Below are 22,511 nucleotides of genomic sequence, written 5' to 3' on the forward strand. Positions count from 1 at the left end.
ATCCAGGCTGCGTGTGGGGTTTTTGAGCGTGTCCAGTTCACGCTCCTCCAGTCCATGGATGGCTGTGCCCGCCAGGCACGCCAGGCTCATGGTGGGCAGCACAGCCACATAGAACGCATAGTAGAGGGTGAAGTATTGGCGGGCTATGTCAGGGCCACTCGCTTCGATCTGGAAGAGCACAAAGACGCATACGCCAGCCACCAGTGCCAAAAGGCCCAGCAGTGGCCCAAAGATGGTCCCGTGCAGGCGGAAGGGTGGTCTGTTGGGATGGGCACCTGAGTGGGCTGCCAGGCTGCGGCCCACGTTCTTCCACATGACGAAGAGCACAGCACAGCAGATGAGGCAGTACTCAGTGCTGAAGGGGTAGAGCATCAGGAAGCCCTTCCGGAAGACCTCGCACACGGTGGCGTTGAGGCACATGCAAGTGTTGGTCCCGTTACCTGAGAGGAGATAGGCCAGGAAAAGAGCTTCTCAGGCAGGCCCTGCGCTCAAGAACTTAGTGGCCCAAATCACTCTAATCCACTCCTGGAGCGTACTGGATTTGGACAGGACCCAGCTAGATGTTCAGTTTACAAATACGGAAACATCTGAGGCTGGAACGTAGAAACTGGGGATCATAACGTGATTACTGTTTTACAAAGGAATGCAAAGGCTCTAGGTGTCAAACTTCCAAAAGCATTTCAGCCATGCCGTCCCTGAGGCCAAGTATTATCTCCACATACTGCTTGGCTGGCAGAGCAAACCCAGCATTTGCAACAAAAAATCGGGCTGCCACACCCGAATGCAGAGGCTAGCCCAGCAGCCCATACTAGGGTAATCAGAAGGCAGCCCCTCAGGATAAGTGTATGGGGTCAATGGGGCATGTGGGTGCCAGAAAGCTTGAGTTGAATCCAAGTCACAGTCTGGGCTATCCATCCAGTTCTAGGAAAAGCAGGGAGGGGGAGGAACTAAATGGCACCACTGGCACCTTAAGGTCATTGTGGTGGTTTAAATAGGTATGGCCCCCATAGAGTCATAGTCACGTTTGAATGCTTTGCCAAAGGAGTGAATCTGTTAGGCGGTGTGGCCTTGTTGGAGGAAGTGTATCACTTGGGGGTGGGCTTTGAGTCTTCCATGCTCAAGCTATCCCTAGTGTGACACATAGTCCCCTTCTGCCGCCTTTGGATCAAGATGTAGAACTCTTGGCTCCTTCCCCAGCACCACGTCTACCTATGTGCTACTGTGCTTCCCACCATGAGGACAACGGACTGAACCTCTAAGATGGTAAGCCAGCCCTAATGAAATGCTTTCCTTTATAAAAGTTGCCTCGGTCATGGTGTCTCTTCACAGAAATAGAAACTAGGGAGCTGGAAGGACGGCTCAGCAGTTAAGAGCAATGGATGCTCTTGCAGAGGTCCTGAGTTCAATTCCCATCATCCACTTGGTGGCTCACAACCATCTACTACTGTAGTCCCATGGGATCCAATGCCTTCTTCTGGTGTGCAAATGTACATCATATAAATAAACAAATCTTTAAAAATATAATTAAAAAATAACCCGGGATGTTAAGTGAATAAAAATTAAAATAAAAAAGAAAGAAAAGGAGGAGTTATTTTTTTTGAAGGAGGTAGGAGGAGGAGGAGGGAGGGAGGGGAGGAAGAGGAAGAGAAGAAGGAAAGAAGAGGAAGAAGAAGGAGGAAGGGGAAGAGGAAGGAGAAGGAAGGAGAAGGAGAAGGAGGAAGGGGAGGAGGAAGAAGAAGAAGAAGAAGGGAAGGAAAAAGGAGGAGAAGGGGGGGGAAGAGGAGGAGGAGGAAGAGGGGGAAGAAGGAAGAGGAAAGGAGGAGGAGGAGAAGGAGGAGGGAAGGAGGAGGAGGAGGAGGAAGAGGAAGAGGAAGAGGAGGAGGAGGAGGAGGAGGAGGAAGAGGAGGAGGAGGAGGAAGAGGAGGAGGAGGAGGAAGAGGAGGAGGAGGAGGAGGGAAGAAAGGGAGGAGGATGGGAAGAGGAAGAGGGGCAGGGAGGAAGAGGTTCAGTTCCCAGGAGATGAACAATCAGGAAGAGTTCTAGGAGGAGGAGGGATGCCCTCCTGCCTCATGAGGAGGAGGAACACAGAGGACCCCTCACAGGAGGAGGACACAAGGAGGAGGAGGAGGAGAATAAAATACAACAACAAATTAGAATCTTAATGGCATGCCAGGCATGGTGACACCATCTGCAGTCTTGGGAGGCCCCAGGTTCAGTTCCATCAGATGTTCACAATCACTCTATCTCCAGTTAAGGGTTAGGAATGATGCCCTCCCTGCCTTTGTGGGACACCACACACATGTGCAGTTTGAACCCCTACATGCAAAACAACAAACATTGAGAAAACCGTTTAGGGACTAAGCCAACCAAAAAATACATGGACTGACCCTGGACTCTGACCTCAAATTAGAATATCCTAACAGAAACACCAGGCATGGTGACACACATCTGCAGCCTTGGGAGGCCAGAGCAGAAGGATCTCAAGTTCAAGGCCAGCCTGGGCTGCACAGCTAAACTCTATCTCAGAAAGTTAAGGGTTAGGAATGTGGCTTTGTGGGACAGAACTTACTTAACGTAACCCCCCGAGTTTGAACCCCTATACTGCAAAAACAACAAACAAGAATTGAGACTTGAAAGAATATTTTACACCTGTGATCCCAATGCTTGAGAAGCTAAGGGAGAAAGATTGGGAATTTAGTCAGCTTTGGCTAAGTAAGACCCTGTCTCAAAAAAAACAAAAAAGTAATCAACTCTATTGTATATTCGGTGTGCATGGGCACATGTGTATGTGTGCATGGGTGCATGCATGCATGTCTGTGTGTTTAGGCTTAATGTTTGTCTCCCTTTATTGCTTCCCCACCTCCTGTATTGAGACAGGGTCTCCCACTGAGCTTGCAGCTCACCGTTTTAGCTAAACTGACTGGCCACTGAGCCTCTGGGATAGAGCAATAGTAACAGAAGCTGTGGGTGTGGCTCAGTGGTGACACACGCACACACACGCATCCATGATGTCACTGACTAAAACTCCCTCTTTGCACGCTTTGTGCAGAGTACAAACAGAAGGCGAGGGATGGCCACACATACGGGCACGTCGTGATTCACGTGCAGGGTGTGCGAATGCACGCAAGCTGGTGCACATGGGTCATAATGCCGCCTGTGGGTGGAGTTGACGTAAAGGTGTGGCTGAATCCCACAGACTGCAAGCTCCTCCTGTGGACTTATGGGATGTTGCTTTAAGGGTGGATTATACAGCTTCAGGATTGGCCGGATGGGATAACCTAGGGAGCGTTTTTTTTCTACCCACAAGTCTCCTCTCCCTCTTGGCATGTTTAGATACCGAGATTGCATTAGGACAGTGTTCCTTTCAGTCCAAGGGCTTTTTTTTTTAAGTCTCTTACAAGTAAATACAAATACCACGGGTTGGATTTGTGGCTGAGAGACCTCTCAGTGACCAACTCAGCCAGGATTAGAGGAGGCGGGTTTGCTGACAGCCACATGGCTGCAGGGATTGTACAGCAGGTACCAGTCCCTGACGGAGCATGAAGGGGACCATTGACACGGGGACTCTGTGTGTGTATGTATATGTGTTTACATGCAAATAGAGACCAGAAGACACGCAACTGGGTGTCATCCTTTAGGAACTAAACTAGGCTGGCCTTGAACTCACAGAAATCTCCCTGTCTCTGCCTCCCAAGGGCCAGGATTAAAGGTGCTCACCACCATGTCTACCTCTGCATAGCTTTTTTTTTTTTTTTTCCCGGAGCTGGGGACCGAACCCAGGGCCTTGCGCTTCCTAGGCAAGCGCTCTACCACTGAGCTAAATCCCCAACCCCATAACTTTTTTTTAAATGTGGGCTTCAAGGGACCAAACTTGTGTGACAAGCACTTTATCGACTGAGCCATCTCCACAGCCCACACATTTCTGTTTAACAATGACCTGGTCTTAAGTTTACAACTTCATAACTCTCTCTCTCTCTCTCTCTCTCTCTCTCTCTCTCTCTCTCTCTCTCTCTCTCTGTGTATGCACACATACATGTAAATGTGATGGGGGGAGTAGTTCTGGTCCCCTTTGTACCTGAGAACTTTTCCATGAGGGCATCGAGCTCAGCCTCAATCTCACGATGCATGGAGTCATTGGTCACAGCCAAAACCCACATCAGCAGGTTTGTGGCCAGAGTCAGCATGAGCCCACACCTGGAGGAAGGGTCACAGTCTGCTCCAAGCCTGAAGAGCTCCCAGGGCCCCATCCTCACCCTCCACTCACCCTCCCACTGGGGTCACCACTCAGTCTCAGAGGCAGAGATCCCAAGTGGTGGCAGGATTCCAGGAGCCCTTAGGGGTTCACTTGGGATGCAACCCACACTAACCCACAGCTCCAGGCTCCTCCTGTCTGGGGAAACTGGAGAGCGATGGGAACGGAGAGAGCTAGGAGGCTCCATCCAGAGGGACACCTTACCTGGTGAAGTTGGTCTGCACCTGAACACAGTCCTTACAGTGTTTCCAGAGCACCCAGGTCTGAAAGAGACAGGGCCTTGATCTAATGATGTGGTGGTACGTAGGGGGACACCTCAGGGGTGTGTGTGTGTGTGTGTGTGTGTGTAATGGAAGACCCTGTAAGGCAACCTGGGTTGGAATCCTGGCCTGGGCATTGTCTTTTACTCTGTGGTATTAGACCAGCAGTAAACACCTCTGTGGCTCCCTCAGCTATGGAAAGGGACTCGACTGCTTCTGCCTGAGGAGAAAGAGATACCTACTTGGCCAGAAAAAAAAGGGTGATGTACCTTCAGCACAGCAGAGACTCAACAAAGGGAGGAGCAGGGACCTCGGGGAGATGCAGGCACACATAGTCAGGCTGTTTATAGGCGTCTCCATCTAGGAGACAGGTTTGTGTGGAGGTGCGTGTGTGCAGGGGAGCGCGTACGTGGGTGTGGATACACGGAGGAGGTGGGCTGTGATTGATGTGTGTCTACACCCTGGGGCATGGAGACATTACCGATGTGGTGGCTGGTTTTTAGTATAGGTTGGGTGGTGTGTGTGTGTCCCCGGCGGTATGGGGGTGTGAGGGTCCCATCACCTGGATGATCATAAAGACGATCTCAATGGCTGGGAAGATAAGTTCCACTTCCGACTTGCAGTGAATGTGGCTCACGTCGTAGCCCATCCGAAATACATTCAGGCAGACGGTACAGCTGCCGAAGAGCACCAGGGAGCCTGGCCCGGAGAGAGGGGGCGAGGGCGGGGATAGACAGCTGCTCGTGGGCGGGTCCTCCTTCCCTGGCCCTCTCCACCACCCGCCCAGCACTAAGCACTCACCCCTCACCCAAACAGGTCCGGCGTGAGGATCGCGGTACAGCACTGCGTGGGGCTTCCGTGTGGTACCCACAGTGTAGTAGAGGAGCCACAATAGAGAGAGGACCTTCAGTGCGGCCAGCAGGATCCACACGTCCCCCAGAGTGACAGCCACCTTGTTGAAGATCATGCTGCAGATAAAAGCCCCGCCCAGGAATACCACATTGAGAGCCAGGAGCCCGGAGAAGAGCTGCCCCGCCTTCTGGGCCTGTCGGTCTCTCCGCAGCAGCAGGGAGAAATGCAGAGCCAGCCAGGACTTCTGCTTTGGGGCGCCTGGGGGCCCCGTGTGCTTGGTCTCCACGTCCATGTCTGCTTGGTCATAGGTAGATGCTGCCTCAGTGGTCTCTGCTTCTGAAGAAGGCATGGGTGCAGGTTCAGAAGGGGCTGGAGAGAGAGAGAGAGAGAGAGAGAGAGAGAGAGAGAGAGAGAGAGAGAGAGAGAGAGAGAGAGAGAATAAATAGATCGGCTGACAAGGGGACCTGGGTTAGAATCCATCCCAGCGCCTACAGATCCGACATTAGGGCTTCCCGTATACCTTACAGGACCTAAGGTTGATACGGACCAAGAGATATACAGACACCGTTTGTACTGCACACGAGCACAAAGGATTGGTTATCTTGAACACACCGAGGACCACCTCTCCCTCCCGCCTCATCCTAAAGTGGGATGATGTTTTACCCAGGCAGAGAGGGTCGCTTGAGTACTGCCTTGTCACTGGGCCTTTTTTCAGAGCTGGGACTTCTCACCAGCCAAAGTGAGTGTGAACCTGCTAACTTGTGGACGAGCTCCGCCCATGAAATCCACAGGGGTGTGATTAGCCACAGTGCTCTGTTGAGTAGGATCCTGAGGCTGAGTCTGGGCTTGGCAGGAAAGAATCCTGTGGTCTGGAATAATGCTCTATTATGGAGTGTCCACAGATGCTGGCAAGGTCTAGGTGACACCCACTGGGTTCCCAGTAGAGTTTCTTCCAGGGGAGGGATGAAGGGACTGGAGGATTTTCCTCTAGCTTCAGTGTTCTTAAATAAATTAATAAATAATACCACTATAATTCAATTTATCTTAAAACTCCTTAGAGTGGAAGAAAAGCTCTGTGGTTGACTTGCAATGTCTGCCACGTACGTGTACAGGATGGGTGAGGACTGGCATGAATGTCATGCACTTGGCTTTCACTGCCTCAACTTCTGTTTGTCCTCCCACTCTGCTCCCGGCTGTGTACATAGCAAGAGGCCACTACCTTGTCTCTCCCTGAATGTCTCTTGTTCATCTGAAGCTTTCTCACAGGCTAGTCACTTGTTTGGACTCACTCTTGGGCCACTCAATAGCTGCAGTGCTGTCCCTGTCGGCCGCTTGAGCCCTGCTCCTCCCCAGTGGGTCTGGGTTGCAGCACAGAAGGCAGTGGATCTACTGCTTCCAAGCTCTGCTGCCCCGGAGCTCCTGCCACCAGGAGTTTCTGTCCAGACTCTGCATCCCATCAGAATTCAAGTCTGTCTATCCCAGCTCCCACACTGCCTGCCTTCCTCCCTTCCTCCCTCTATTTCTCTCCCTCTTGGTTTCTCTCTTGTTAGCTTTCTTTCTTTACAGACCAGCTCTGTAGCCCAAGCCGGCCTTGAACACTCAGTGTTCCGCCTCTGCCTCCCATGTGCTGGGATTACACATACCCAAACCTCTTTGCCTCCCTGGCTTCCCAGATCGACCACTACTTTAGTCTGGACCCTATCTGCTCTCTCCTGGGCTGGCCTTCCTGATCACAGTGCCTATCTCCTAACAAGAGTCTTGCAAAGACAGCCAGTTGCCCTCAGTATAAAGTCCAAGACTTATGGGGCCTTTCTGAGTGAAACGAGACAGTGTGTGCTAATGAGAGCCTGGTGCACATGGTGTTCAAGGAACAGTGGTTCCTGCTTCACTGCTGCTTCCTGCTCCTGCCTTCACCTACCTCCCCAGCACAGCCTCAGGCCCTGCTGCTCTCGGCATGGGCTGCAGCATCCTGCTGTAATTCCCAGAATGCCTGTGCTACAGGCGCATGTCCTTATCTTGCCCTTCCCCCCTCCTTTATCTATGATTCCCACCCTCTTGCTCTTTGGTGACTCCAGCTGGTCCTTCAGGCTGGGTGAGGGTCTTTGCTTGCCACTCCCAGCATCCCTTGCTCATAGCATTGCTCAACATACTCTGTCTTCATTGGTGGAGCATTGTTCCGCTTGTCCCTCAAGATCAATGGTTTTCAACCTTCCTAATTCTGCTCCTCCTTTTTTCTTTCTTTCTTTCTTTCTTTCTTTCTTTCTTTCTTTCTTTCTTTCTTTCTTTCTTTCTTTTCTGGAGCTGGGGACCAAACCCAGGGCCTTGCGCTTACTAGGCAAGAGAATTCTGCTCCTTTTTTTTTTTTTTTTTTTTTTTTTTCAGAGCTGGGGACCAACAGGGCCTTGAGGTTTAGGCAAGCGCTCTACCACTGAGCTAAATCCCCAACCCCAATTCTGCTCCTCTTAAGTACAGTTCCCCATGCTGTAGTGACCCCCAACCATAAAATTGCTTGTTGCTCCTTCATAACTGTGATTCTGTGACTGTCACGGATCATAATGTAAATATCTGTGTTTTCAGATGGTCTTAGGCAACCCCTGTGAAAGGATCATTCGAGCCCCAAAGGATTCACGACCCAGAAGTAGAGAATCACTGTTCAAGACCCTACTAGGAGAACCTCACCACACTGGCCCTAACCACAGCCTCTCTGGGGCCCATTTCTCCGAGATATGCTCCCTGGGTGATACTGAGAACAGATATACCTTCCATTGTTCTCTGTTGGACAGTGAAGAAATAAACTTTCGAAGTTGTTTTCAAAATAACTTTCTCTCCTTTGCCAGTCAATGTTGTCATCCATAGGCCAAACCTACCTCCTCCCTGTCTAGCCCCTGGCCACACCCCAGGGTCCTCATATTCATTTAATCCCAGATAAAAGATTCTGTGTTTCCCACATAGTCTCTTGGCTCCTCCTGCTGCCCTTTCTTTCTTGTCTGCCCGCTGCCACCAATGATCCTCACTCAGCCCCTTCATGGGGAATCATTCCCTTTGCCCAAGAAGACTCCTGGCTACTTTGATGGACCACCCTTCTTCTGAGCATGAGTGTGGACTATCTTGGACTGGTCCTCTCAAGACCTGGGACTCCCCTGGGCAGAGATGAGATTCTGTTCCACTCCTCTCCAAGCCTAGCACGGCCCTAAAGCCCTGGACTTCGGCTGTTCCTGGGGGGGATTTCAGCACCAGAGGCGCGGACAGAGACCCTGCCCATTAACCCTTCCCGTCTTCCTGCAGCCATGGAGGTGCTCCAGATGGTTATCTTTTACCTCCCCCACGCAGGTTAAGCAAGGTAATGCTTCAGGACACCTCCCTGCTCCTTTTCTGCCCGCCCTGGTGGCTCCACCTCATCCTCCTCACAATCTGCCCTTCCTTTCCCACCCCCTACTGATCAAGAGCTCAGATGGCATTTAGCATCTCCGTGATCTTGGCCAAGCTACTTCGTTTTTGTAGTCTGGATCCTCCATCCATCCGTGAAACGAATGAGCAACTATGGAGGAGTAATGCGTGGTGCTCACTCCCTCACACTCCATCTAGCTCCCATCCCGACCTCCCCACCCCCATCCCCCACCCTGTCCCCCACCCATCCCCCCACCCCATCCCCCACCCTGTCCCCAGCCCTGTGAATGTTAGACCGGTGCAGTTCCCGCTGAGCTGCATCTCCAGCCCGACAAGTTATTGAATGAATGAATAAATAAAAGAATGGATATATGATATCTACCCTCAGGAGTTTTGTCAGACTTTAGTGATTTGATACAGAAAGAGCGGTGTCTGGTAGAAGCGTGTGAACTTTCCTGTAGCTCAAGATCCTAGAGGGACTAGAGGGTTGGAGTTTTCGCTCTGACTGAAGGCCTTGGGAGTGGGAGGTGTGGAGACCCTGGAGAACAAAGTTCCAGGTCCTCTCCCTTCAAATGGTTTCCCCTGTTCCCTCGGCAGTGGTTCGGTGGTTCACTCCACCAGCGGTTATCAAGGGGGCAAGTATAGTCCAATGCTAGGCAAGGTGCTAGGGAGGGCATCAAGGGGTCCAGAAAAAAGAGCTAGAACGAACGCGCTTGGAACCAACTAGAACTCTGCCATCCTTGGCACGCCTCTTGGCACGACGCCAGTTCAAGGGAAGTCCTAGACACCAAACTGGTTTATGGGTCGCGTTCAGAGGCGGCCAACGAAAGAAGACGAACCGTCGGGGCCACAGGACCGGTAACGCAGGGCCAGGTCTGAGGGAGGCTGCGGAGCGCTGGCAGGGAAACTTCGAGATTTGTTCGGAGCAAGGAATTGAAGGAAGCCTAGGCGGCTTGAGTACTATATTCTTTTAACCAAATATATATATATATATATATATATATATTATATATATATATATATATATCTCCAGGTTTCTGGCTTCATTCAGGCCTGGGCACCTTCTTTGAGCTGTGAGGACCCTTGAACCCAGGCGTGAGGTGGGGAGGGAGGTGGATGCAGAGCAAGAGTTGGGGTGTGTGATACAGAGGGGACAGCCTAGGGTCGCCCCGCTCACTCTGCCCTGTTCAATCCTTGCAGCGCCCAGCTTGTCGACCCCACTTTGGAGCAGTGAGTGTAAGGATGGGCTTCCAGGGAAGGTTCAGTCAGGCACTCGGGGTGGGGAGGGGCGGTGTCCCAGTTCGAGCTAAGGAACCCTACCTGAAGTCTGCGAAGCCATGGTCGCGGGTTCCCCACCTCTCGGGTGGCAGCGCGGATCCTCCGTCCTGGTAAGGTCCCAGGTGTCCTGGGACAGATGCCTCGACGCCCTTTCCTCCCTCCGACCCCCCCGCGAGACTGCGCAGTCGCCGCTCGGGCTCCAAGGCCCATCGATTTTTCTGTTGACTTTGGTAATCTCATTAATCCCTCGTTAATTACTCCGTCGGGGGCTCGGGCACAAGTCGGGGAGCCAATGACGAGGCAGATAGGAGGGAGGGCGTGGCAGGAGGCGTGGCGGACGCCGGCTGCAGGGTCTGGGTGCGGGCAGCCCCCGAAATGGGATGGGGTGCCTTGTGGTCAGGTCCGCACAGAGAGCTAGCTGGCTTCAGGCCATACTTGCCTGAGGCGGCTGAGATGTGAATGCGAACCTCTCCTCTCCCGGTCCAGGTCGCATATTTTCTACACCCTGACCAAGCACCAAAGCGGCTTCTCAAAATCATCTCTCTGTCTTATATCAAAACTGAAGTTAAGGTGAAAGACACCCAAGGTGGGGTGTGGGATTAGGATTTGGGGGCAGCAGAGTGGGAGGAGGTCGTTCTTAGGACCTTCTCTGGTTCTCCCCCTTCTTGGCTCCCTTCCCTCTCTGTCTCACATCCCCACCACCCCCAGTCTTTACTGCCTCAAAGACCATGGAGCTTGCTGATGACAGAAACCAGGCCCGCTTTCTTCTGAGGTTTCCTGTTCTCACCCCCAAATGTCATCACCCCCACCGGGCTCTCCCTCCCTTTTGGCTGTGAGGCCTCCATTCAAATCTCTGAGTCTCACAAAAAACCAAACTGGCTGATGCCGGGTGAGGTGGCTCAGTGGGTAGAGGCACCCAACAAGCCCGATGGCTTGGGTTCAGTCTTTGGGACCTGTAAGGTGAAGGGAGAGAATTGATTCTGCAAATTGGCCTTTGCCTTCCACTGGTACACTACCACAGGTGAACACACACACACACACACACCATATTATAATATAATTGGAAATTTTAAATAAACAAAACAAGCCTAGCGATGCACCCTTGTAATCCCAGTACTTGGGTGGGATCTGACCGTCAGGAGTTAAAGGTCATCCTGGGCTACCTGGGGAGTTAGAGGCCAGCTGGACTCCATGAAACCCTCTCTCAAAAACAAACAAACAAACAAACAAACACCCTCAATGTAACACAAAACCAACTTTGGCCTCTAGCTTTCTTTCTGTGCTCCTCCTGCCTTTCTCAAAGGCTGTGGCAGTGCAGAAGTCTTATGGCTTGGGAGCTCGGCCTCAAGGACCCCAAGCTGAGAGGTAAGGGAGGCCCCTGGAGGAAGGGCTCTCCCAGCCTCTGTTAAGTTGGAGCACCTGCTTATCTGGTGCAGGCCTGTCCACACGCAGACATCCCTGAGGTGCTCTGAAGGGGAAATGTCTGCAGCTTTGGGCCAGTGGGGTTAGGCTCAGTTGGGCGGGAGGATTACCTCCTGGGATTCTATAACATGGGAGGTGACAGCGGCTGGCAGCAATCCACTGTGTATTTCTCAACAACAAGTAGAGGAGACCTTGGATGTTCCCAACACACAGAGACACACACATACACACACAGACACACAGACACATACACAGACACATACACACACACACACACACACACAGACACACACAGACACACACACACACACACACACAGACACATATAGACACACATGCACACATACACACACATACACACATATACACACATACACACAGAGACACACATAGACACACACACATACACACACACATACACACACAGACACATACAGACACACATGCACACATACACACACATGCACACATATACACACATACACACAGAGACACACATAGACACACACACACACACACATGCACACATACAGACACATACACACACAGAGACAAACACATACACACACAAAGACAAACACACACATAGACACACATACAAACACATACACACACAGAGACAAACACACACACACAGACACACACACACAGACATACACAGACACACATACACACACATGCACACATATACATACATACACACATACATACACACATGCACACATCTAAACACATGCACACATACACACACAGACACACATAGACACACACACACACACATACACATACACACACAGAGACAAACACATACACACACACACAGAGACAGTCTCTGTCTGAGGTGACCAATATGCGGGCACTCAGATCTAAAAATGCCACAGTTGCCATGTATCAGTCGAAACAAAACGAAACAAAAGTCAACAGAGACAACAAAAGTCTCTGCTGTTCATTTAAAAAAAAAAAAAAAAAAGTTCGAGGGCTGGGGAGAGAGCTCAGCCGTCGCGTCAGCGGATTGCCACATGGGTGTGGAGGCCCAAGTCTGCTGCCAGGAGGAGGAACGGGAGGAACCCTGTCTTAAATGATGGGTGCTGGAGAGGTGGCCCAGCAGTTCAGAGCACTGGCTGTTCTTCCAGAGGACCCACGTGGTGGCTCATGAGTGTCTGTAGCTCCATCCCCACGGGATCTGATGGCGAAACCACTGCTGCCTCACGGGTGAGGGCACCCATGCAGATCTGCAGAACTCACCTCTCATCATTCCAGCCTTCGAAGGCAGAGATGGAGCTCCCAGAATTAGCGGGCTACCAAGATTAGTCATATAAGTGAGCTCTGAGTTTGACTGAGGGACCCTTCCTCGGGGAATGGGATACCTCCTTATCCTCTCATAGATATGCTGGCACTTGCTCATGCATGTGTACACACACACACACACACACACACACAGCTGACTATTGTTGAAAGGCTCTGGTTCTTTTTATCCACCAGCCTCAGTTTCCTTCTTTGTAAAGCACAGGCATTAGAGGAAATCAGTCCTCCCTAACTTCCGGGCATCATAAGAAAGATGATCCCATTCACAGGCACTTGCTGGTCCCTCCCAGTCACCCTGTTACCCACTGTTTAGAAAGCCTACTGCATAGACTCAGTTCAGCTCGCCCACTGAAACCAACCCAGAACCAGCTCAGACCTCCTGTGAGCATCCCAGCAGGCGAGGCTGACACAAGGAGAGGGGACAAAGGGATCACTTGCAGGTTTATTGGTCCCATCTCCAAAGAGTACACAGGCCATGTGACTGGGATTAGAGATAGAGTCAGAGATGGTATTTCCAGATCCTGTCTGGTCCTAGGGAATGCTATGGGGAGCAGTTTCCCCGCCTTGGTCTCCCCAAGCTCCAGGGTCATGCAGGAATAAATGGGCATGTTGATTTTGATTTAAAAACTCATCCTGGAAAAATAAACTTTAGTGAAAATTCTAGTCTGGGGCAGGCAGGGAGCGAGTGCCAGCCTGATTTCCTTCTGGGTGCTGGGGTTCCTCTGCCCTGCCTCTTCGAGGAGCCTCAGGACAGCACATAGACCTCCAGCAGACTGGAGACCGCGTGCATTCGGTAGAAGATGCCGAAAGGCAGGCAGATGTTGACGATGGCCGCCCAGAGGGAGTAACCGTAAAAGTCCACCTCCACGGTATTGCTGAAGTGCGGGCGGGCGCCGAAGGCAGGCATGATCCACAGCTGTGTGGGGAAAGGCACACGTCAGGAGCTTTGCTGAGCGTGTAAGAGTGGGATCCCTTCTAGCCTTCTGGTTTGGTGGCCCTCAGGTGACTGACTGTCACCCAGGGCTGACCTCCAGCACTGTGGATCTGAGGCAGTGTGTCTAACTGAACTGGCCCACTCCTGGGGTGGGGTGAGGGAATCCACCTGAAGTTCCCACCCTCTTATCCTGGCCTCCCTACCAGACAGGAGTTTCAATAGGTGATATAAGAAATTGATACAAGTGCTGAAGGAGTTAGGCAGATGTGTGCTCCATTGCTGGTGGTGGACTAGACCCAGTCCAGCCTAGGGCCACCCTGCTTCAACCCTCTCCTGGTTCACATCTACTTACTTCCCATCCCTTCCATGTGTGGGAGAACTCTAAGGCTCCTGCTTCACCCCCAGATAGGAACTCAGACCTTCTGGGTGTGGGATATGGGACAAAGGGGCCAAGTGTTCAAGACTAGCCTCACGCCTATGCCAATTAACCCTGGTCTCAGGAGACATCCCAGCCGCTCCTGAGTCTGTTTCTGTTCTAGAAAATGAGCGGCGTGAAGGATGCTGCCGACAGTGATTTGCACTCCGAGACTCGGAGCAAGAACAGCCTTTTGGAAGGTAGCTCCCAACCGAAAGGCCAAGGTGAAGATGGGGGAGGGGCAGAGGCAGAGAGGTCGTATACCAACGTGGGCCCCAGAAACAACGAAGAAGTCCTGAGCCTTTTTGCTTTTACTGTTAATGTCAGGGGTTGATGACTGATTTTTTTTTCTTCTTTAAAGTAAAAGACTGTTGGAAGTCTGCGTGGGGGTGGTGCGGTATTCCCAGCCTCTGGATATGTCTGCATTAAGAGTGTTTCTATATGAGGGATATGCTACTGTAGGATGTAGTCAAAATGACCGTCTTGGCATGGAGTCAGATTTCATTAGAGATGCTTTCCAAAGTCCACTTGAGATGCACAATTTTCAATTGGTGTAGGCGGGGATTGGTGAAAGATCTCACCCCGGAAACAACATTCTAGGGATCCAGCACGCAGCTCAAGTCTCTTACACAAAATGATACATAAAATAACCTACATATGGACTGGAGAGATGGCTCAGTGGTTAAGAGCACTGACTGCTCTTCCAGAGGTCCTGAGTTCAAATCCCAGCAACCACATGGTGGCTCACAATCATCTTTAATAAGATCTGATGCCCTCTACTGGTGTGTCTGAAGACAGCTACAGTGTACTTATATATAATAAAATGAATACATCCTTTTGCACACTTCAAATTACTGTGTTCACAATATATACATGTTATGGAAATTGTTAGTACTTTGTTCTATTTTGGGCATAATGACAAGAAAAAAAATCTTGTTCAATAGGATTAGATTTTTTTTCCTATTATTTTCTGTCTGAGAGTTGGGCAAATCCTGGGGCATGGGACCTATAGACCCAGAGGCTGACTGACTGTCCCTGCAGGTTCATGGTTCTGTGTCAGCTATTTCTGTGTTGGGGAGCGTGTCTACATTGGGGCACGGCTATGCTAGGAATATTTCTCTCTGGAAGGTACCCTCTTCTTATGAGGGCTTCTGCTTGGGGTGTTTCCTTCCAGAGAACATACTTGTACAGGATGACGTCTCTCACTCTATATAGTTGGCTTGGCCAAGTCACCTGGAAGGGGGCAGCTGTCGTACACACCCCTCTCCCCAGCTGGCCTTCCCATGCACCCTGCCAACGGGCTTCTCACACTTACCCTGATCTCTGTGACTTCCTGAGGCTGTTCCAATTATTCTGAGAAGCAGGCAGGTCACAAGATCCCGGGAGCTGTCACACCTCCCACCTGGGGGTGAGGGCCCCCACCTTCCACATCAGCTCTTAGCTCCTCTCACTTCCACCCAGCCCCCCATGTCAGCCTCCCTGGGATCCCTCTACCATCCTTCCTCCATGCCGGAGGGCTGGGATTGCCTTCTGTCTCTGTGCCCTGAAATTCAGTGTGCCTAGAAGTTGTCCCTCTCCGAACTTGCTCTTCTATAAGATTCTAGAATGAGTTTAAGGCAAGACAGGGAAGGTTAAGTGCCCCCCTCCAAACTCATTCACCCTCGCGTCACTCGACTACTCACGATGACATTACAGAGCAGGAGAAACAGAGAGATGTCTTTCAGGCACCGACGTCGCCAGTGGCACCTGGGGGCTGAGACGATAGCCACCGCTTCCTGAGGGCCTTCTGGGTTGGGACCGACAAGCCTGGGAGTGGGTGGGCAGGAAGGCAAGGTGTGGATAGCATTCAGGTTGGCAAAGGTGATGCCTTGGTAGAGCTCCTTCGGGGGCGTTTCACGAGGCTCAGCCCCAGGAGGTCCCCGATGGAGGCTCTCGATGATGAAGACGTTCTGGAAGGTGTGCTGGGCAATCATGAGTAGAGCGTGGGACAGGTTGAGTGCCCCCAGCAGGTCTCTGGGTGAGCCCACCACCACAGCCACGATAGAGTAGTAGGAGATAGCATACTGGCCCAGGGCGGCGCCCATCAGCAGGGCCACATCCAGGGTCCGTGTTGGGTTCTTATGATGGTCCATGGCCCGACGGTCAAAACGGTAGATGACTGAACCACTCAGGCTGACCAGAGTCATGAGCCCCAGACAGACAATATTAAAGCTGTAATAGATGACCAGGGCCTGCTGGGTGTGGCCTCTCTCTGCACTCACCTGGACCTCATAGAGGATGAAGACAGCCAATCCCACCACAAAGAGGAGCAGGCCCAAGGCGGGGCCAGCAAAAAAGGTCTCCCGGAAAAGGCTGACCCTGGATGGTGTGTGGCCATGGCTGTGGGCGGAGGCCAGCAGCCTTCCTACGTTCTTCCACATGACGTACAGCATGGTGGAAGCAAAGAGGCTGTACTCGATGTTGAAGGGATACAGGTAGAAGTAACCTTGCTGGAAGATCTGACAGATGGCCGTGCTGCAGGGGCACAGGTCTCCTTCAGCGGTGCCACCCGCATGCTCTGCTACAGAGAGAAGAACACACAGCCCTAGCCTCCCCTTCTAGTTTGTAACTAGAGAGGCCAGGGGTTCTCTCTGCCAGCCCAAAGGTCTTCATGGTGTCTGTCATCTGTCCTTTCAGACCATAATTAGCCACTGTGCCAGACACTGCAAGACAAGTCTGTGCTAAAGATACAAAATAACAAAAACCTACAGCCGGGAGAGAAGCCTCAGTGTGGAAGGTCCTTCCCATGCAGGCATAAGAACCTGAGTTTGACTCCACAGTACCTGGGGCCAAAAGAGGCATTTGCTGAGGCCTCAGGTGTCCTAGACAGTACATTCTGAATCCCCCTTGGTGTGGCACAAACAGAAGTGACCGGAAGTGACGGGAACAGTGGTGAGGGCCTGGACACAGCAGCTGGACTCATGGCGGGGAGAGAGGTAGAGAGCAACCCTGGGAGAAGACTGCTTGGCATAGTGACATGGTGGTATATGCCCGGAATCCCAGCGCTGGGGAGGCAGAGGCAGGATATCCTTGGGGCTTGCTGGCCAGCCGGCATAGCCAAAACTGTGAGGTCCAGGTTTAGTAAGACAAGAAAGCAAGGTAGAAATCTGATGGGTCTGCAGGTAAAGGGGCTTGCTGCTAAGTCTGATGACCTAGGACCCACATTATGGAAGGAGAGACCCAACTCCTGTAAGTTGTTTTCTGACTTTCGTATACACACACACACACACACACACACACACACACACACACACACCATGCACACACATGCACACACACTACACACACACACACACACGAACACATACATACTCACACTGCACAAATTAAAAAGAAAAGCAGAACTATAAATCTGCCTCCCCCTCCATTTCTCCCATCTCTCCTCACCTGTGACCCTTAGTCCCCTGAGATAGACAGGCTCTGTCTGGGGGAGGGAACAATCTCCTTCAGGTCTGTCCTCTACAGCTCTCCCCACATGTGACAGCCCAGAGCTCTAGCTGCTGTGTCCAGGTCCCCACCATGGTTCCTATCCCTTCCGTTTGTGCCACACAGGGGGGAATTCAGAATGTGCTGTCTAGGACACCTGGGGCCTCAGCAAAGGCCTCCTTTGGCCCCCAAATGACCCTACCTGAATCTGTGGACGAAGAAGCTGAGGCCCCGTGAGATCTGAGGGTTGTAATGTGTGAGAGAAGAAAACGTGCCAACTCCCAGTGCTGAGGCCACACTTGCTCCAGTTTCATCTGCTAAGCCCTGCCCCAGGCTGTGGTCACCACCACCCCGATTCCCTGTATACATCAGGTTGCCCCTTATCAGCCCTTCTATGCTGTGGCCTCCTGGCAGGCTAGGACCATGCTTCTAATTTCCGAAGCCTTCCTTGTGACAGAAGGCGTTCCAGGTGTTTGTGGGTGTCTTGTTAACTAATTCGGTCCTGGATAGAGAAGTCCCAAGAACTAGAACCAGAGGACTGTGATGGATACTCTTTCTTAGAGTAGCTCACTGGCTAGAAGCAAACGCACACCTGAACACTTCAATTTTACGCTGTGTGACCCTGGGCAACTACTCAGCCTCTCTGTGCTTTGTTTCCGCTTCTATAAAATGGGAACGTTCGCTGTATTTATTTCCAAAAGAAGTGGTTAAGTAGAACGTCGGAAGCACTTTGCGTTGCCCAGGACAGTCATCGGCCCAAGTGACATCATGATGGTGTCACCACCCTAGGGGCGATTTCTTCTGTCTCCTTCCTCCCTAGGCTGGAAAAGCTAAATCATTCTGTCTTCCTTCTCTCTTCTCAACTCCCTCACCCCGGCCCTTTCTGAGGAAAGCCAGGGCTCCATCACGGTCAGATGGAGACCTGGACAGCACCCTCAAGGATGAGGAAACACACTATATACTCTTGTTCCTTGTCACCTCTACCCACACTTCCGAGGGAGCGCCCCGAGTGGGAGGAGGCCCCGGGTTCTACCTTTACCACCATGCTTGCATGGTTGACTGACTGTGAATACTCAAAGCGCCCATCCAGTGCCTGGCAGCCACAGGGCCAGTGCTAACCGGGAACTTACAGTCAGGGGCGAGGCGGGTGTGGCTGGTGTTGCCATGGAAGCCACTGAAGGAGTGGGCCTGGTGCACGGACTCATCCACTACGGCTGTCATCCAGATGGCTAGGTTGGTGGCGAGGGTGAACATGAGCCCGCACCTGTTTCAGAGGGATGGACAGGGAGATTAAAAGGCTCACGAGGTCTTGGACTCACAGTCCCTGGCAAAGCAAGGCAGGGTCGGGGATACTCCTGGGAGATGGGCTTATGAAGTGAGAAGGCGGAAGAGCCTACATGAACAGGGGAGTTGAACTTGGAAGCAAGGCTCAGTTAAGACAGGTCAGCAGGTGTCCTGTGGCTCGGACCCCACTGTATACAGTGGAAGGCAAGAGGGCAGAGGGGAAAGGATGGCTTGAAACCCCACCCAGGATGTAAAGAGAGGAACCACACCCAGGACGACAAGCCCGCTTTCATGCCAGGTGAGCCCTTGTCGCTCAGACACTAAGCTGTGGTTCTCACCGTGTCAGATCCAGGTGGGTGTGGATACAGTCTTTAGCCGAGATCCAGAGAAAGTAAGTCTGCACGGAGAGAGAGAGGCAGGCTCAGGACCGTGTACTCGGGCTGATCTCCAGAGCCCGATGCCCACCCATACCCAGTATGACGCTTTCTCTACCCCCAGTAACCCTTATACTAAATGAGCGGGTCTATTTTAGCCTTACAAAGGAGAATGGATAATTTCTCTTTCCACCCTACACTGCAGCTTTTTTTTTTTTTTTTTTTTTTAAGGGTGGCTCTCTCTCTCTCTGTTTCTTAAAGGTTGGGAAAATGTCACCTGAAAAACATTTTCACCTTGATGAGTTAGGGGGGCGGGGCTGGAGTGATGGACTGGCAAGTGGAGTCTTGGGTACCAAGTGATATATTTTGGGGGGCAAGGTGAGCCTCAGACCTGGTCTTCCTCAAGTCTCAAGGTAAAAGGGTCTTTGATGATTTTGTTGAGACAAAGTAGCCCCGGCGCTCCATCTGTAGCTAGGCTGGCCTCAGATTCACAATTACCTGCCTGCTTCAGCTTCTCAAGGGCTGGCCTTGAACTCATGACGTAGTGGCGAATGACCTTGACCTCCTGACTGTCCTGTCCACAGTTCTGGCCTCTTGGTCCACATCCCCTGCCATCCTTTGTAGATTGGAAAGGTCTTGCCCTCATCTAACTACCTCTGATTCCCTGTCATGGGACTTACCAACATGGTGGGTATTTGTGCTTTCATTTTCCCCGCCCCCGAGCACTCTTCAGACTTATAAAACGTTAAAGACCAAAGTTACATCAAAGGTGGCAATCGCACGCGCGTGTCAGGGGGGTACTCCGAGGCATCATCCCCGTGGCTACTTTGCTCACACTGGAAGGTGAGCTTCCCTTCTGGTCCTATGCAAGAGCAGTCCTGCCCCTGCTCAGCCAGCTCCTTCAAAGCTGTCTTTATGCAACACCGTAAAACAAACCCCCCCGGGAGTGTGGCTCACTCCTGAAATCTCCCCGACTTGGGAGGTGAAAGCAGGAGTTCAAAGCCAGTCTGGTCTGCGTGAAGTGAGTCACAAAAGGAAAAAGAAAAGAAGAAAAGAAATTGATTTGAACTTGTCTGAAAAAATTGTAACTTACGGGATGCCCTACCTCCTAAACAAATATCAAACGTAGAGCCATGGCTGAGACCAAACAAGTCCCAGCCGGTCATGGCCACAGGCGACAGCAGGCAGAGACTGACCCCCCGCCCCCATAGACATCCAGGGTTCAGACAGGGCCAGCTGTCACAACATGCACCTCTCTCTCACGTGTTAATTACTGACACCACTTAGGCTGAAATAAAATTGCAGCACCCCTCAGTAGAAGCTCACATTTAGGTGCCACTTCATGAGTCAGCGTCCCCTTGTTGTGGGATCATGTGATCTCTACCACAGTCAGTCCAATGCCATTTGCTGAATTGCTCAGGGACCGGGGAGGGGGGCTATGTGTGGAGCTCAGATCTCCTGACCCCTTTGCCAAACATGAGGCTCTTCCCCACAGGGGGACATTCCTCCTACTCACCTGGACAATGACAAACACCGCTTGGGTGATGGGGTGCAGGATCTTGATGGCCGACTGGCACTCAAAGAAACTGGAGTAGTAGCCAGTCTTGAAGACATCCATGACAAGGGTGCAAATCCCAAACAGCACCAGCCCACCTGGAAATCGGGGCCAGCAGGGGAGCAGTGTATCAGAGAGGCAGGAGACGGGGCTTGCAGGGTGGACGATAGGTTCTGAAGGTGAGGGGTTATTCGGGTGGGATTAGGGGATGGGTGGATAATTGGACGGAAGAATGGATTGAGTGGAGAGTTAGGAGGGTGAGTGAATGGATGGACGGACAGATATATGAGTGGGCAACTGTGTGTCTGAAAGACGAATGAATGGGTGGATCGAAGGTTGAGTGGATAAAGGTAGATGGATGGATGGAGATGAATGAATGAAAAGGTGATTAGATGGATGGACAAATGGATGGACTGAGAGATTAGTGGGTGGATGGATGAGAGCATAAATGGGTGGATGGATGGACAGATGAATGGATAGGTAGGTGGATGGATGGATGGACAGACAGATGGATGGATGGATGGAGAGGGAAGGAGACAGATAAATAACGAATAGGCGAATGGGAAGACTGAAAGGCTGAAAGGTGAGTTGGTGGGAGTGCAGGATTGACTGAGAAGAGGAGGGGCATCCAATGGGCCCACCCCCCAGCACAGGTAAGGGCAAGGCTTCTAAACAGACTTTGCCAGCCGCTGTTGTCTTCTGCTTTTTCCCTCACAGAGGCTCTCTCTGTGATCATCTCTCCAATCTCTACACAGGCAAAGAAGCTCCTTCCACCTGTCTTTATCCTCTAGGACCCCCTTCCCTCCCTCTAGCCGCATTCCACTGCAAGAAGCCCTCTGCCATACTGCTCTTCCCAGGGAACTTCACACCCATCTACCCCAAAGTCATCGTCCATGAGCCCCGGACTGCAGCTCCCCACCGTTCACACCCCACTCTTGTCCCCATCTCCCAGGGCACCTCGGAGCCAGATGGGGCCAGCATGAGCATCCCGGTAAGGCACCGCGTCTGGAGAGCGCGCGGTGCGGAGGAGGTAGAAGATTATCCACAGCGCTGCCAGCAGCATCATGGTGGTGAGCAGCGCGAATACGTCGGTGTCATACACAGCCACCTTGTTGAAGGCCCCGCCGCTGATGAGCGTGCAGGCGAGCAGCAGCACATTGACCGCCAACAGCACCGACAGCAGACGGCCGCCCTTTTTCCACACCTCACGGGGGCTGGCTCGAGGCCCCGGCAGGCTCTCATTGGGATGCGGGACCAGTTCCTCCGACATGGTGGGGGCGACTGGAGGAGGTTGAAGGGATCACTGCGAGGTCCGGGGTAGGGGGGCAAGGATAGGATTCTAAGTCAACCCAGGGGGCTCTCCTTTCCTCTCATGCGATCCCTGGATTTGGGAACCCCGGAATGTGGGGACTAGGAGTGCTGGACCAAGCACTGGGGAAAATTAGGAACACCATAAGCAGCACCTTCCTCACCCGGTCCGGAAATATTGTACAAAGAGAAGCAGTGGCCCTAGGCCAGACCCCTTACAAAGTCCCACTCCCCAAAGCTGACAGACTCCTGGCCAGGGGCACGCACCTGGCTGCACTGGGAGCCCACACCAAGTTGGGGGTCAAGGGGCAGCAAGCGACTCCTCTCTCCCACGCCGGGCTGGACCGGTGCTTTATACCGGAGAGGGCAGAGTGATTTACAGCCACATGAGCTCGGCTCCATAAACCTCTCAGTCCCACT

At 52.1% G+C, this 22,511-nt stretch overlaps 2 protein-coding genes across 2 annotated transcripts in view; both read right to left on the reverse strand.

The window, feature by feature from the left end:
* Otop3 (otopetrin 3) overlaps positions 1–10,189 on the reverse strand; it is an 11,929-nt gene extending 1,740 nt beyond the window's left edge. Inside the window, exons 1-6 of the mRNA XM_032913085.1 lie at positions 10,072–10,189; positions 5,314–5,700; positions 5,075–5,211; positions 4,457–4,515; positions 4,076–4,194; positions 1–440 (exon numbers count right to left, since the gene is read on the reverse strand). The exon at positions 1–440 is cut by the window's left edge and continues 375 nt beyond it. Coding sequence (XP_032768976.1) covers positions 1–440; positions 4,076–4,194; positions 4,457–4,515; positions 5,075–5,211; positions 5,314–5,700; positions 10,072–10,090 — 1,161 coding nt within the window. The 5' untranslated portion in view covers positions 10,091–10,189. The remainder of the gene's footprint in view (positions 441–4,075; positions 4,195–4,456; positions 4,516–5,074; positions 5,212–5,313; positions 5,701–10,071) is intronic.
* Positions 10,190–13,188: 2,999 nt separating this feature from the next.
* Otop2 (otopetrin 2) lies at positions 13,189–22,441 on the reverse strand. The gene is made up of 7 exons (XM_032914530.1): positions 22,359–22,441; positions 21,741–22,064; positions 20,745–20,881; positions 19,193–19,251; positions 18,701–18,834; positions 15,788–16,665; positions 13,189–13,672 (listed from the first exon to the last, which is right to left on the reverse strand). Exons 2-7 carry the CDS (start codon positions 22,051–22,053, stop codon positions 13,502–13,504), a joined length of 1,692 nt encoding a protein of 563 aa, XP_032770421.1. The 5' UTR covers positions 22,054–22,064; positions 22,359–22,441; the 3' UTR covers positions 13,189–13,501.
* Positions 22,442–22,511: the final 70 nt, after the last annotated feature.

This window comes from Rattus rattus, chromosome 9 (genome assembly GCF_011064425.1).
Source record: "Rattus rattus isolate New Zealand chromosome 9, Rrattus_CSIRO_v1, whole genome shotgun sequence".
Lineage (NCBI taxonomy): Eukaryota > Metazoa > Chordata > Mammalia > Rodentia > Muridae > Rattus > Rattus rattus.

Coding starts and splice junctions, on each gene's coding strand:
- Otop2 (XM_032914530.1), bottom strand. CDS start 22,053: ATGTCGGAGGAACTGGTCCCGCATCCCAATGAGAGCCTGCCGGGGCCT. Junction 19,252..20,744: donor CGGTGTTTGTCATTGTCCAG/GTGAGTAGGAGG, acceptor CTCTCCGTGCAG/ACTTACTTTCTCTGGATCTC. Junction 13,673..15,787: donor TCCTGCTCTGTAATGTCATC/GTGAGTAGTCGA, acceptor TTCCCCACACAG/CTGTGGATCATGCCTGCCTT.